The following is a 15674-nucleotide window of genomic DNA, read 5'->3' on the forward strand; positions in this document are numbered from 1 at the left end:
GAGAACAGATGCCCCTGCAGCCGCTCCTAACATGGAGTACAGACACTGACTGCCTGAAGACAACTCATCCAGCCTATCTGCCATTGTGGTATTAACCTTCCTCTGCCATCTAGGTCGTTGGTTCTCTTCAACTATTGCCTCATCTGCCTGCTGCGCCATTCCAAAGGTCACCTTCTCCGCCGAAGCAGCCATTAAGGACTTCACCGTAACCCATAAAAATATTTAAAACATGATGAAGCTTCAGTTTCTCCATCTTCTTCACTTTCTCTCTTGTTGTCAACGTTATGTTCACTTTCTACTTCATTATCAACATCTTCTCCTTCACATCTTCTCACTCATATCCTCTTCAATTCACTCTATAATTGTTCCTTCATCATTTACATAACTTATTTGAACAGTTCCTGAAGTACCTGCACATTGGCTTGTATTGTTACACAGAATACTACTGACTGACTGAAAGCTATAAACGTGGACATCCAGCCACACGGAATGCTACAAAACATTATTAGCACAGCATCAGAGACACTGCTGCAAGAAAACATAGCTGGCAAATCAGCCTATGAGGGGAAGGTAATAAAACCCTGGAATAAATGGAGATTGGCACTTGTTTATCTATCTATCTATCTATCTATCTATCTATCTATCTATCTATCTATCTATCTATCTATCTATCTATCTATCTATCTATCTATCACAGTCACACAGACCTCACATCCATGATTCAGGGTTAAGGAAGGTTCAATTTTTTGGCACTGATTGTTTTCAAAATTAAACTCTGTTTAATTTTGCAATACTGAGGGTAACAAAATTACCTTCTCCTTGTCTAAGATAAATGTAAAACATCACTGAGGTGTTCAGTGATCACCTTACAGACTACACTCAGAAGCATAATGATCTGTAGTGAGTTTTATATGCAATGTATAATTTTGATCTTATTTAGTGCAAGATAATATTTGTTGCTGTTTCAAATTCATCTATAAATATACCTAAAAGATAATTACCTCCTTTCCTTAATCTGAGGAAGAATCTGCACCAATGACTCTGAAGACGTTTCAACAAACTTGGAATACTGTTCTTACATGAGTTCTTACGAAAGGCATCGTACATTTCAGTATTGTTACAGGCACAAGTCACGTAATCCGTAAGGCCCGTAAGAAACACTGCCTTTTCAAGAACATTAAAACGCTCTTGATATTTGTTCTGAAACAAGATTTCAAACAATTAATGTGCTATTTCTCTGTTAAAAATTACCTAAGAGAAGTAAATTTTCAAACCAGGAGCAGCAATGAGGTTCAAACACAGAAGAATAGTTTCACAGAAGTATACAGTGACCTCCATGTAAAAAACAATAAGGTAACCTTAAGTATTAGTGAACTAATGCAGTTCTGTATGTTCTATACTCACAGACCTGTACATTTATCTCCAACAAGCTACTCAAAATGACCGAGGAAGTTCTGAGTCCAAGTAATATGAAAAAAGCCATGAATTTTGTATGAAATATTATAACTTTCTTCATTTAAGTTTTTATCATGAAAATAATAATGTATTTAGTATGTATAAATTAAAACAACCTTGGAGTTTCCTGCAACTTTATATCGAGATCTCAGTCAAGGAACTTCCAGTTTTACATTGAATCTGAACCATCAATACGGGATTTCATTAAAAAAAATTCACTTGTTCTGATCTGAACCATAACTAACAAGATCCTAGTGACGAAGTTGCTCATCTATCATGTCTTTGTGACGTCATTCAAGGTTTGAAGAGTCCAGCATGCACAAGGACCTACAAGATATGCAACCCTGCATGCGTGAAGAATGTACGAGGGACATACCATATTATTTTACACTTTATTTTTTGTACATCCGGGTATGGTTCACATTTCACTTTTGAAGGTGGTGATATGTAACTAGGGTCTTGTTCCACCGTTTGGTAACAGCACACGCACAGGGGCCAACGAATGCACTTGTCATAGCCATTTCATAACAACACTGTCAGCATAGGAGCAGACAACATGGAAAGCAACCATCAGGGACAGCGCTATACGACTTCGTTCCTATGGAAAGAAGGCATGACCACTGCGGAAATTCATCGGCGCTTGGTGGCAGTCTGTGGAGAACATGCACCATCACGGAAAACAGTTTACAACTGGGTGGAAGGCTGGAAAACAAGGCGCACATCAGTGGACATAGGAACCAGTTCTGGAAGGAATGTGACAGTGTCAACACCAACCAACATTGCCCGGGTTGAACAGGCAATCCAAGGAAACTAATGCATCACATTTACGGAAATGGAGGCAGCCACAGGAATTAGCCAAAACACCCTGCAGCGGAACATGCAAGGCCATTTACAGTTGGGGAAGGTGTCATCCATGTGGGTGCATAGACTCTTGTCTGCAGACGAAAAGCAGAGGCGTGTGCATGTGTGTAGAGAACTTTTGCAACGCCGTGATCAAGATCCAGCTGACTTCATGGCTAGGCTTGTGACGTGATTACCACGAGCCACAAACAAAACAACAATCGATGCAATGGAAGCATAGGGGCGGTCCACTACCAAAGAAATGTCGAACAGTGCCATCACTACTACACTTATGTAAATAAATATAAATAATTAATATTTAGTATTGACTAGGCGGACCATCCACCTACATATTTGCAGTGCCATCAGTTGGCAAGCGAATGGTGACAGTGTTCTGGGCACAAAGTGGCATCATCCTCATTGACTGACTGGAATTTGGGGCCACGATTACAGTGCAGCATGTGGCAACCCTTAAGTGCTTACATCGTGCCATTCAAACTAAGCGCCTAGTCAATACTAAATATTAATTATTTATATTTATTTACATAAGTGTAGTAGTGATGGCACTGTTTGACATTTCTTTGGTAGTGGACCGCCCCTATGCTTCCATTGCATCGATTGTTGTTTTGTTTGTGGCTCGTGGTAATCACGTCACAAGCCTAGCCATGAAGTCGGCTGGGATTCACGGTGCTGTCACACCCACCATACTCTTCCGACTTGGCACCAAGTGATTGTCACATGTTCGGGAACATGAAGAAACCTCTGTGTGGTCATAGTTTTGTGAATTTTGCAGAACTGGACACAGCTGTCGAGGCATGGGTACGCAGCACTCTGAAAGAATGGTCAATCAATCAATCAATCAATCAATCAATCAATCAATCAATCAATCAATCAATCAATCAATACTGATCTGCACTTAGGGCAGTCGCCCAGGTGGCAGATTCCCCATCTGTTGTTTTCCTAGACTTTTCTTAAATGATTTCAATGACATTAAAATTTATTGAACATCTCCCTTGATAAGTTATTCCAATGCCTAACTCCCCTTCCTACAAATGAATATTTGCCCCAATTTGTCCTCTTGAATTCCAACTTTACTTTCATATTGTGATCTTTCCTACTTTTAAAGACGCCACTCAAACTTATTCGTCTATTAATGTCATTCCATGCCATTTGTCCGTTGACAGCTTGGAACATACCACTCAATCGAGCAGCTCATCTTCCTTCTCCCAGTTCTTCCCAGCCCAAACTTTGCAACATTTTTGTAACGCTATTCTTTTGTTGGAAGTCACCCAGAACAAATAATAGATAAAATTTAAAATTTATGTAACAAGAGTATGTTGTTGATATTCGGTGCAAAACAAGAGTTGAATGATGAACATTCACACGATCACACGTCTTGTGTTAGTTCTCAAAGTTTTCTTCCAATTTGAAGAATGTACTTCACAACAGACTAAGTCAAACACTTAAAATGCCTACTAGCACTTGAAGAATCTTCTGTCTTCGATGGACAGGACGAACTGGAAGAGGCTCGTAAACATCCGCACCTGGCTTGCTGGAGCAGAAAATCGATGATGATGATGATCTACTATAATTCATGACTTGCCTTAACTTTAATGATTTTGACTGATGATGGTCTCTAGCAAGACCAAAACTAGTTTCATATATATGTAACTTTTGTTAGGTTACAATAAATAGTATTGAATAGCTCTTGTTTTACATTATATTGCTTTTCAATATGAAATAATATGAAATGTATTATCTATGATTAGGGAGGGGGGTGTTCCTAAAACCACACCTCGCACAAATTGCATACCGAGCTCGATAGCTGCAGTCGCTTAAGTGCGGCCAGTATCCAGTATTCGGGAGATAGTAGGTTTGAACCCCACTGCTGGCAGCCCTAAAGATGGTTTTCCGTGGTTTCCCATTTTCACACCAGGCAAATGCTGGGGCTGTACCTTAATTAAGGGCACGACCGCTTCCTTCCCACTCCTAGCCCTTTCCTGTCCCATCATCGCCATACGACCTATCTGTGTCAGTGCAACGTGAAAAAAAAGAAAGAAAAAAAAAAAGCAAATTGCATACTCCGGCTCTCAAACATAGTGAGACGGTCATGAAGATATTTTGCACAAAGATAACAAAATATCAACACTGAATAATATATGTTCTGTCTAGGAATCCCTTAAACCTGAAAATAATTTTCTGAATCACTTAAATAACAAAATGAATTTTGATAAACTAGACTGAGCAAATACCAACTGTGCAACATTTAAACTATGTTTTTTCCACTCCACATAGAACGTCAAAAATACTCACCATAAGGAGCCAACAATCTCCTCTCGTGAGAGCCTTCAGAGGGTAAAGCAGTGGCACTTGGAGTCCGCACACAGTATCTAACGCTGCTGCTTCTATTTCCATGCATTTGTCACTGTACGCTGATGTCAGCGATTCCAAGTCAGCATCCATTAACTCCGTATCGTCAGCTATTGTCACCACACTTGGAGCCTCCATAATTTTATCACCTGAAAAGAAAACCCAGTAATGAAATGTTCAGTTCAATACAGACAAAACTTACTGAGTATAAGTAAATTACACAGCCAAGTCAGAATGGTTTCTTGACAGTGTGTCAAGGCAGGAAGCAGCCATCTAGAAGTGTTTTTTTTTTCTTTTACAATTTGCTTGATGTCCAAAGACACGGACAATGCTATGCAATTCAAAGACAAATTTGCCATTTGTTTACAAAATTGTACTTTCTAAAATTGATGTTTATTTCTGTTGAAGTGCATTAGTTACCATGGTGACATCGCGATGGAAATATTTTGTTTGCTATTATGTACATTCTTACCTTAAATAAATTTAGGATAATCAAAATCGACTTTCAACCTATTAGGTCGTGTTATACGTACATAGTGCATGTTGAAGAGATGTTAAGTACAGAACAAAAATGGCCAACCAGCAACCAATGCGAAATTGGGAGGTTGTGGGTTCAGATCCCACTGGTGTCCAGTTGGCCATTTTTGTTCTGTACTTAACACCTCTTCAACACGTACTATGTACGTATAACATGACCTAATAGGTTGAGAGTCAATTGTGATTTAAATGTGGTCGTGAAAATTCAATATTCATTGACTTGGCCTACAATGGGCGACTTGCACACACTCTACAGTGTGATGGCAGTAGTGCCAGACCTGTAGCCTGGGTCCTTTCCAGCAGAACAAATATGACCTAGGCCACCATACCTCAATTGGTAGAGCAACCAATGCAAATCAGGAGATTGTGGGTTCGGATCCCACTGGTGACCGGTTGGCCGTTTTTATTCTGTACTTAACATCTTTTCAACACGTATTATGTATGTATAACATGACCTAATAGATTGAAAGTCGATTTTGATTATACTGCGGGTGTGAAAATTCGATCTTCCTTAAATCTAAGATACATTATTTTAAAAAAATTGAAATACTAGGACACTTTACTTTCATCTTTAAAGTATGCGAAATAAAAGGGGGAAAATACATTTGTTAACTTCCTTGTATTACAGTGCAGATCATAAAAATGAAAAACCTGAAATTTCAATCAAGGCAATCCTGTCAATATGCCTATCAAGCACAGACATAAGTTCAACCACTGTCATCTTTTCACTTTCAATAATGGAGTACAATATCGAAAGCTTAATGCAGAAATATGTAAAATCATTTCCAAAATCACAGGCACAATGTGCATGCGAAGAATCAAATTTTATGGGGCAGTTACAAGATAATGGTCTCAACAGACTAACTCACAAAAACCACACATTTTAAAAGAATATGGCTACTTGACTGACTTGGTATAAACAGACAGAAAAAGATCTGAAAGAACTAGGATCAACAAATCTATACAATCAAAATGAAATCAGAAAGATCACTCACATGGGGTTTCGAGGAAGAAGAGAGGAAGACTTGCGAACATACATGACCAATGCAACAAAAACACACTCACTTGTCGCATATGAAGGAGTGCTGGGCTAAAAGAAAAGTTAGAAAATGTTGATTCTGGATGGTGTGAAGTTATCCAGTCGCGGAGGAGAGGGTGTTATAAACAAATAACTTACAATACTGACACGTTCCTACTCCATTTTCATCACACTGTGTCCTTGTGTAGAAGTATTTGCTCCAATCATGGATTTGCTGAAGTAACCTTTTGTCGAAGTATGATCAATTGAAAAAAAGAAGCGTCACACATCCCTAACAGAGTGCGGCATTTCTGCTACAATCGTATGTCCATAACAAATTCATAATTGAAAAACCACACATCTTGGAAGTACTGGTTCCAGCACGAGTAATGGCAAATTCTACTGCAGATGAGAATGCTAAAAGCAGAGATTCCTTCCTTGTGAAATTTCATGAACATTTGTACCCAGTAATTTTCCACAAACAAATCATCATCATTGGAACTGCAATTTCATAATAGGCACTTGGATTCTATTACTTTTTCTATGCATTTACACTGCTCAAAGGAAGTACAGGTCATAATATAATTTTGTGTGGCTGTTTCTAGCCGAGTGCAGCCCTTGTAAGGCAGACCCACCGACAAGGGTGGGCGGCATCTGCCATGTGTAGGTAACTGCGTGTTAATGTGGTGGAGGATAGTGTTATGTGTGGTGTGTGCATTGCAGGTATGTTGTGGATAGCACAAACACCCAGCCCCCAGGCCAGTGGAATTAACCAATGAAGGTTAAAATTCCCAACCCGGCTGGGAATCGAACCCGGGACCCTCTGAACCAAAAGCCAGTACGCTGACCATACAGCCGAGTCGGACAGTACAGGTCATTGTCTATATGAAGGACAGAAATGTTTAAAACAACCAATAATGATTTAGCTGCAGTCAATTTAATGTCTTTTGAGGTTAAATGATGCCAGGATAAAGCCGCAAGATCTTCATCAAGAATTTTTTGTGACCCACTTTGCGATGTACCTAATAGAACACAGCACATTGCCAGTGAAATGCTAGTTCCATAATATTGCTTCTTCTTGACGTGTATAGAGTAACGGCTCCACTTCTCAGGGTAGATGATGTTCCATTTTGCCTATCTCAAATCTTGTCAATAAGTGTATGAAATACAGAGAGAAGTTCAACTGCTGCCATTCTTTCACTTTCAAATGGCGTACATTTTTTGCAAATGATGTACATTTTTAACTGATTCTGAAAAACAGAAGTCATATCAGTCACCACTGATCTGCATTTAGGGCTGTTACCCAGGTGTCAGATTTTCTATCAGTTCTAGAGAAGTGTTACATACATACATACATACATACATACATACATACATACATACATACATACATACATACATTATCATTATAGACTGTTATGCCTTTCAGCGTTCAGTCTGCAAACCTCTGAGAATTTACTAAACGTCGCCACAATCCTCGATTGGCAACTAGTGTTGTAGCCTCATTTAGTTCTATACCTATTATCTTTAAATCGTTAGAAACCGAGTCTAACCATCGTTGTCTTGGTCTCCCTCTACTTCTCTTACCCTCCATAACAGAGTCCATTATTCTCCTAGGTAACCTATCCTCCTCCATTCGCCTCACGAGACCCCACCACCGAAGCCGGCTTATGCGCACAGCTTCATCCATCGAGTTCATTCCTAAGTTAGCCTTTATCTCATCATTCCGAGTACCCTCCTGCCATTGTTCCCACCTGTTTGTACCAACAATCATTCTTGCTACTTTCATGTCTGTTACTTCTAACTTATGAATAAGATATCCTGAGTCCACCCAGCTTTCGCTCCCGTAAAGCAAAGTTGGTCTGAAAACAGACCGATGTAAAGATAGTTTCGTCTGGGAGCTAACTTCCTTCTTACAGAATACTGCTGATCGCAACTGCGAGCTCACTGCATTAGCTTTACTACACCTTGATTCAATCTCACTTACTATATTACCATCCTGGGAGAACACACAACCTAAATACTTGAAATTATCGACCTGTTCTAGCTTTGTATCACCAATCTGACATTCAATTCTGTTGAATTTCTTACCTACTGACATCAATTTAGTCTTCGAGAGGCTAATTTTCACACCATACTCATTGTTATTATCAAAAAATATTAACATATTTTGAACAGCAGTAATGTAGAAATGATCCTGTCAACTGCCAGTGCCTACAAAAACCATGTGTTTTTTTACTGTCCAAGAATTTGTTTGTATTGAATAACTGCAAAATCACTAAATTCTTGCAAACTCACCATATGGACAGTGTATATATATGTTAAAATATGAAAATACATTACACACGACAGTTACCCACCGGTAACAAGTCACTTGCACTTTGAATACTATTATGCAGAATATGCGTGACAGCCCAAACCTAATTTGTTTTAATGTATTTAGATTTGATTTTTCATGGAGAAAACATAGTTCTTTCCTGCTCAGTTGATTTTTTCAAAGTTTGCGTTGGTATTATCAGCTGACAGTGCAACTGAATCGTTTCTTCTAGAATGGCCCTATGTAAATCTGATATGGTTTTGTGAAAACTGAACAGAAGAAGAATAAAAACTGGTCATTTCAGAGAAATTGAGGACCACTTTTGCAAAACTTGCTTTCTGCAAAAAAATGGAAATTTACTTTCAGATTGAAGCCTTCTATAGGATGCTGCAACCTGTTTTTATACAACTTGCTTTTTGCTGCAGTAATAACCAGTAAAAGTTACAGCAAAACTTGCAGTAATCTTTGAAAATGTTACTCTTTATAAGAGCATGGATTTAGTTTAAAATTTATATGACAATGGTACTATTGAGTATGCAATAATGTTGGTTGTTAGTTCCCACCTGCTTTTGTTCATATCATTTTCACTGCTGAGACGAAGTCTCTCTTGTAAAAGCCCCGTACTTGTCGTTGGTCAACATCTGCACTTTCATTATAATCAGTATCATTACTATCATCATTCTCAAAAATCATCTTCCGACTGTAAACTCCCTTATAACCTCGGATTCAACAAGATTATTAGTAGTTGGACTTCTCTGGTCAGTAAAAGAAGCTTTATGATTCTACTGCTATAGAAGTTGTGCAGTCATTAATTAAATTTAACACGCCTGAGGAATATTCTAACATAGAAGAAGTTGAATGAAAAGTGGGTGAGGCGTTGGTGATGATAAATATTTTATAAAACAAGAATGATATTTTCCTTTCCTTTTTGGTGTCTTATATTCATAAAGCGTGTATATGCCAAAGACAATGTTTACATTATTTTGAAGACTCTGATGTAGAAGAATTTTGAGTGAAAGGTGGATAAAATGTTCATGTAAATAAATTATACAAGGAAACATTTCTTTTCAGAATTAATTCATATTCATAAGAGTGCACATGCCAGAATTTGCAGGAATTGTGTACTGTAATACATTGTGAAAAAATAGGTTTAATTCATGGAAAAACCTGGAAACTCCAATTTTACTAAAATTACTAATAATTTCTTTACAAAATAGAAAGCAAGTTTTGAAACAACTGTTGACATTTGAACCCTCATACAGTGTACAATAATTATTAAATTAAATAAAGCCCAAAGATCACCCTTTAATAAGTCCTAATTATAAAATTAATAAAAAAAGTTTATAACTATAAAGCCAATCTAGGAAAACACTTTTTGTCTTTCCTGAAAAAAAAAATTACAAAGCAAATTTTGCAAAAATGACCCTCAATTTTTTAAAAGTTTGCTCCATGTTGCTCTGACACAGACAGGTCTTATAGCAATGATGTGATAGGAAAGGGCTAGGAGTGGGGAGGAACCAACTGTGGCATTAATTAATGTGCCTGGTGTGAAAATGGGAAACCACAGAAAACCATCTTCAGGGCTTCCAACAGCGGGGTTCGAACCCACCATCTCCCGAATGCAACCTGATAACTACGTGACCCTAACCATGCAGCCTTGATTAGTGTCACTGAGGTAACAGTAATGATTCATATCCTGACCCCTTATTTCCATTGATTATTACTGCATTGATTTGTTAATCAGAGCCAGTCAGGATATAGTGCCTTTTTGCAATAAATGAAAAAATACTAACTGTAATGTATGCAAATTAATAGCAATCATTGTGATTCGAAAGCTTTCAACAGGCAATATATCCTAGTGTCTAAAATGAGCTAGTACTTTGCGATACATAGGAAAAGTGATGCTGAATGTCTGTTAAACTGGAGACCAATAAAAATCTGTTTGGTATTTAGACGTATTATTAAAAACGAATTAAATCAGGATTTGCGTTCCTTTGTAACTTTCAGCGAACACAAAAGAGGCTTCAACAACCAGCCAGGCTGCCTTATAAATACTTCTATTCTCAGAGGACTCCTCAAGAGAGCAAAGACAGATAAGTAACATGTTACCGTGATCTTCCTAGACATATCAAAAGCCTTCGACAACATCAGACATCAGTTTCGAAACCTAACACTAGCTGTTGAGCCATTTCCATCTAAACTGAAAGATGGACTGCCAGACATTGATGGGCTATAACTCGCTGATGAATTATGACTGTCTTCTTCAAAACTCGGCGTTGTTGTGGGTTCTTAGACGGCTGTCGAGGCCTATCTTCGAGCTGCAGATTCTACCGCATTGTTGAAATATATTTGGTCTACTGGGGGCTAGCTGCATAGTGTTCTTTCTTTTTCTTCAGAAGTTCCCGTTATTTCCTAGCATTGTATTTGTCGGTTTCTATTTTCCAATAATGTTGCACAAAGTGCTGAGTTCCTTCCAAGATATTATGGCGCCATACTGGACAATCAAGTACAGTAGTTTCCCAGTTGTCAGTTTTAATTTGACATTTCCTTATGGAGAGTGACAATGTAACAGATAAAAACAACTAAGGGTAAAACAAAGCCAATTCACTTGTTAAGAAGACTTATGCAGGGATCACCATTATTGCCAGCATTGTATGACCTGGCCGCCGATTTCATTTTTGATGAGATAACAGAAAAAAAAACCACTCCAAAAATATGGCAAATCAGTTTCTCCTGAATTGTCCCCTCTTAGTATTATGGGCTTTGCCAAAGACACAGTTATTGCTGGCAAAAATAAGGAAGGAGCCCGAGTTGACAAGCAATGCTATCACGTTGTTCCAGGAAATTGGGATAAAGATAAATGCCAACAAATGTGTGGACATATGTATTGAGAAGCGAAAGCTCGTAGACAGAGTGCTCAATATCCATGAACATTTTAAGATAAAACTATTAAAGAAAGAGAAGAAATTCAATTTTAATGATACTCATCTTTGATGTGGCCTCTTCCTTAATAATCTTGCATAACAAGTTAGCCTCACCTTTGCTAAAGGCAGATCAAAAGTTCATTGTTTTGAACAAAGTAATCAGCCCTACTCTTGTATATGTATTTCAGACTGCTGAAGTACCAGTTAGCTTCCTGAAAACTGCTGAAAAAATGTTAAAAAGCTCCTTAAAGGAAATTTTGCAGTTACCTAATGGATATGTCTGATAGTGCTCTGTATTCTGATTCAAGATTTAAAGGTCTCAGACGTTTTAAAGCAACCTCGGAAGTGCATTGCAACAAATAAGCCCATGCAACGCTCTTCGCCGAACGAGCAACAGTTATATTTTAAAGATGCAGGGTCTGTCATCCAAAACGACGCATTGTTTACAAGCCCTCAACATTACAGACACCAACAGATCCTCCAATAAAGGCAGTGACCTTCTAAATACATTAAAAAATCTGCTAAGAAGCTGCGAAATGACAATTTGGTGCTCTTTGTCTCAGAAGGGAATCAGTGTACAGTTCTATAAAAAGTATACACTCCAGCCAACAATTGGCTAAGGCATCACCAAGGACTTTCTTGTAGTGTATGGAGGAAGCAATCAAGATGGCATCAAATATTTCTGCAGTATGAACTATTTCAGACAGAACTCAGGATCGAAACCTCTGTCATAGATGCACTGGAGAAAAAGCAACGCCGGCTCTTGTTCTGGGTTCTTGCCCCTACGGTAAAGAACTGAGGAACTCGCGTCACCACAAGATAAGATCATTGACTGCAAAAGATCTCTGCAGGAAAAACTTCCATGTACATGAAGTCCATGGTTTGTCTATGACAGGCTGTTCAAGATGAAATGACACAATTGCTGTTAAAGATAATTACAAGAAAGGCTTCATTATTGATCCGATCATCCAATTTGAGCACCATGTCAGCCAGCCTATTGAAGTCCTCCTTGAGAAGCAGAGCATTTACATGCCCACCGTACTGTTCCACAAACACAAGTACCAGCTGAATGAAACCGAGATTATCAGCCTAATGGTTGGGGCTCGTGGTACTATACTCGCCTTGTTCATGGAATTCTGGAAAAAGTTTGAGCTGTCTATGAACAGCATTGAACCATACATGGAACTATACATATTCTGACATCTCATTTGTTAGGACCTGCATAATTTAAAAACCATATTACCAGTATATTTCTATAAGATCCATAGTAATTACAGTAATTGTGATAATCAATGAAACTTTTCAAATGAAACAAAACGTGGCACAGTAAGTCTAACTAGCACACATTAAAAAAAATATATGTTAACATAGAACTTGTCAGTATCGATGCCAATCATTCATCTCTATCGTGTGGTACATCCTCTGTTGGCGACTGAAAAATAATATTCCACAACACCAGGACGGGTTCCTCTTGTTCCATGTATGCACCTGACGTCTTTTCTTGTTCCATGTATGCACCTGACGTCTTTATGTCCATTATCCTTTTTTGCGTTGATTGGAATGAAGTCATCTGGACAAGCTTGAGCAGCAGGAATAGTTACATTTGCACATGAAGTTCCAAGTATACCTAATCTGAATGTCAGGGTGCTTAAACCGTTGATCATAAAGCATAGTGACAAACGTTGCACCCGCGAGGATAAAATGATGAAAGGTTGAGAGAATGAAAGCTACTTTGGAGTGTCTTGGTGAGGTCACACTTTCTATTGTAAGAGTTGTCTTTTTGTAAAGTCTGCTCCATCATGACTTAAAGTTTAAGATTTCACCTGCTGAGATAACTTCCACAGAGAATTTTGTTTTGGCACTAGATCTTATGGCAAGTTCTACATAACCCTGTCAGTTCCACGCTAAGATCTCATCACGGTGCCAAAATCTCTATCTGAGGGCAAAACAGTGTGTCCCTTGACTGGACAGAATAACTCGATGTTTTTTTGTTTTCTTTTAATACCTTTTCCAGTATCCACTAAAGCTTAGCAGAGATTTTTGTTTGTGCTGGGCAGTTATTACAAAATAGATGTACCTCTTTAACAGAGTTGGAGACATCAGTAGTCTATATTACTTATATTGTCACATAAATTGTGAATAGCAATAACAACAACAACAACAACAACAACAATAATAATAATAATAATAATAATAATAATAATAATAATAATAATAATTCAAATATCTAGGGGAAATAATCCAAGAAAATGGTATAGAAAAATCTGCAGTAGAGGAGAGGGTACATAAAATGGAGAGAGCTTATGGTGTCACCAAAGATATCTACAATAAAAGATGCCTATCCAAAAATGCAAAAATAAGGCATTACAACACAGTAGTGAAGCCAGAATGCCTATATGCAAGCGAGTGTCTGGCATTAAACTATAATTTAGATAAACTAGAAATACTAGAAAGGCGAATCATGAGGAAAATATTAGGCCCACAAAACACAGCAGAAGGTTGGAAATTACGAAGTAATGCTGAAATATATCAAAAAATAGAAAATATATCAGATGTAATGAGGAAAAGGAGACTTATGTTTTTTGGACATTTATATCGAATGCAAGATAGTAGATTAACCAGTAAGATTTTCAGATATTTGTGGAGTAAGAAATCAACGACAAGCTGGGTCAATGAAGTAAGAAAGGATTTAGAAATAAACAATATAACAGAAGAAATAAATAATAGAGAAGGCTTTTGGGAAAAAGTATTGAAGAAACATAGTGAACAGATGAAAGCGTACTGGAAGAAAAGGAAAGAACAAAGAAGGAGGAATTGAAATTGGCACGTGGTCCTCTGGTGGCCCATTCGAAAGAATAATAATAATAATAATAATAATAATAATAATAATAATAATAACAACAACAACAACAACAACAGTCGTCAGTTGCCGAAGATAAAACAGATCTTGAACAGGTTCTTGGTAAATGGAGATTCTGCATTTATTCAAACCTCAAAGCCAGAATTTCTTTATTATCTCTGCAAAGTCTCTCACTTTCTTTGAGGACATTATACAGTACATTTTTTTGGCTCACATATACAGCATGCATCAATTTGTGGTCTACCAAAATGGAGGACAAATTCCAGATTAAATATTTCCACATTATATTCATATTTAACGGCAAAAATGGGATATACTTCTCTGAAAAGTGTGTATATGATCTTCCTATTCAGGTCAGCACTTACAGTAAGTAACAAAATGATTTACCAGCATAATGGGAGTCTTTTGTAGGAAATGAAGATGTGCTCACGAACTAAGATGATGATGATGATGCTTGTTGTTTAAAGGGGCCTAACATCGAGGTCATCGGCCCCTAATGGTACGAAATGAGACGAAATGTTATGACAAATTAAAAGTCCAAAGTCCTCCAGTGACCATAATTCAAAGTGTGAGGACGATGAATTTAAAACGATCAGTGGAACCTACCCACAGTGTCTCACATGCACAATAGCTGGCACAAAACGATAGTATTACTGACCAAGGGACTGCTTCTATAGCACGATGCTGAAGCGATTATGCTTGTAGTCGAAACGGGTCCAAAATCCAGGACATCGGCCACTCATAGTGGTACTATCGCTAGGAAAGTAGAACCATGCTATGTGTAATGTCACGGTACTAATCAAAAGTAGCGTAGACTCTCAGTATTCCACACATTATGGTACTATTCACAGGTAGTGCAATGCACACATATAACACAGACCTATGGTGTTTCGCACATTGCGGTGCAATTTACAGGCAACGCAAACCTATGGCGATCCTCATATAAGTGGACTAATCACAGGGACCCGAACTATCCCTACCAATTTATAATGTCCAATAACGGACCATTTATATTGGTATTATAAATTTACTCCTTCAGGACAAATATTTCAGATTCCTTATGGGAATCAACATCTATATCATCTGATGGCCAAGCAGGCATCAATTTTCGGTAGAGACAATGTCTCTCACAGTGCATTGGCACTGCCGGTGGTTCCAAGTAGCCTACGCAGTGGCCTCCACGGGACATCTCTCTCCTCTTTTACAGGTAACCTCTCCTAGTGTGGACTACTCAATTCTACACATCAACATCTCTCTTTTCGCTGGCCGGGTGATGCCTCAACTCTAATTCGTACCTAGCCGACTACAAAAAAGCATATAGGCCTGACGCCATGTATACCTGCATAGTCCACG

The 15674-nt window shown here is 38.1% G+C and overlaps 1 protein-coding gene across 4 annotated transcripts in view; it reads right to left on the reverse strand.

Annotated features, from left to right (window-relative positions):
* Positions 1 to 15674, reverse strand: part of LOC136872012 (neurofilament heavy polypeptide) — a 101211-nt gene that overhangs the window by 55632 nt on the left and 29905 nt on the right. For all 4 annotated transcript variants that reach the window (XM_068227285.1, XM_068227286.1, XM_068227284.1 and 1 more), the window contains 2 exons: positions 4609 to 4814; positions 1002 to 1200 (listed from right to left, as the gene is read on the reverse strand). In XM_068227285.1, the coding sequence (XP_068083386.1) occupies positions 1002 to 1200; positions 4609 to 4814 (405 nt within the window). The remainder of the gene's footprint in view (positions 1 to 1001; positions 1201 to 4608; positions 4815 to 15674) is intronic.

Source organism: Anabrus simplex, chromosome 4, assembly GCF_040414725.1.
Source record: "Anabrus simplex isolate iqAnaSimp1 chromosome 4, ASM4041472v1, whole genome shotgun sequence".
Lineage (NCBI taxonomy): Eukaryota > Metazoa > Arthropoda > Insecta > Orthoptera > Tettigoniidae > Anabrus > Anabrus simplex.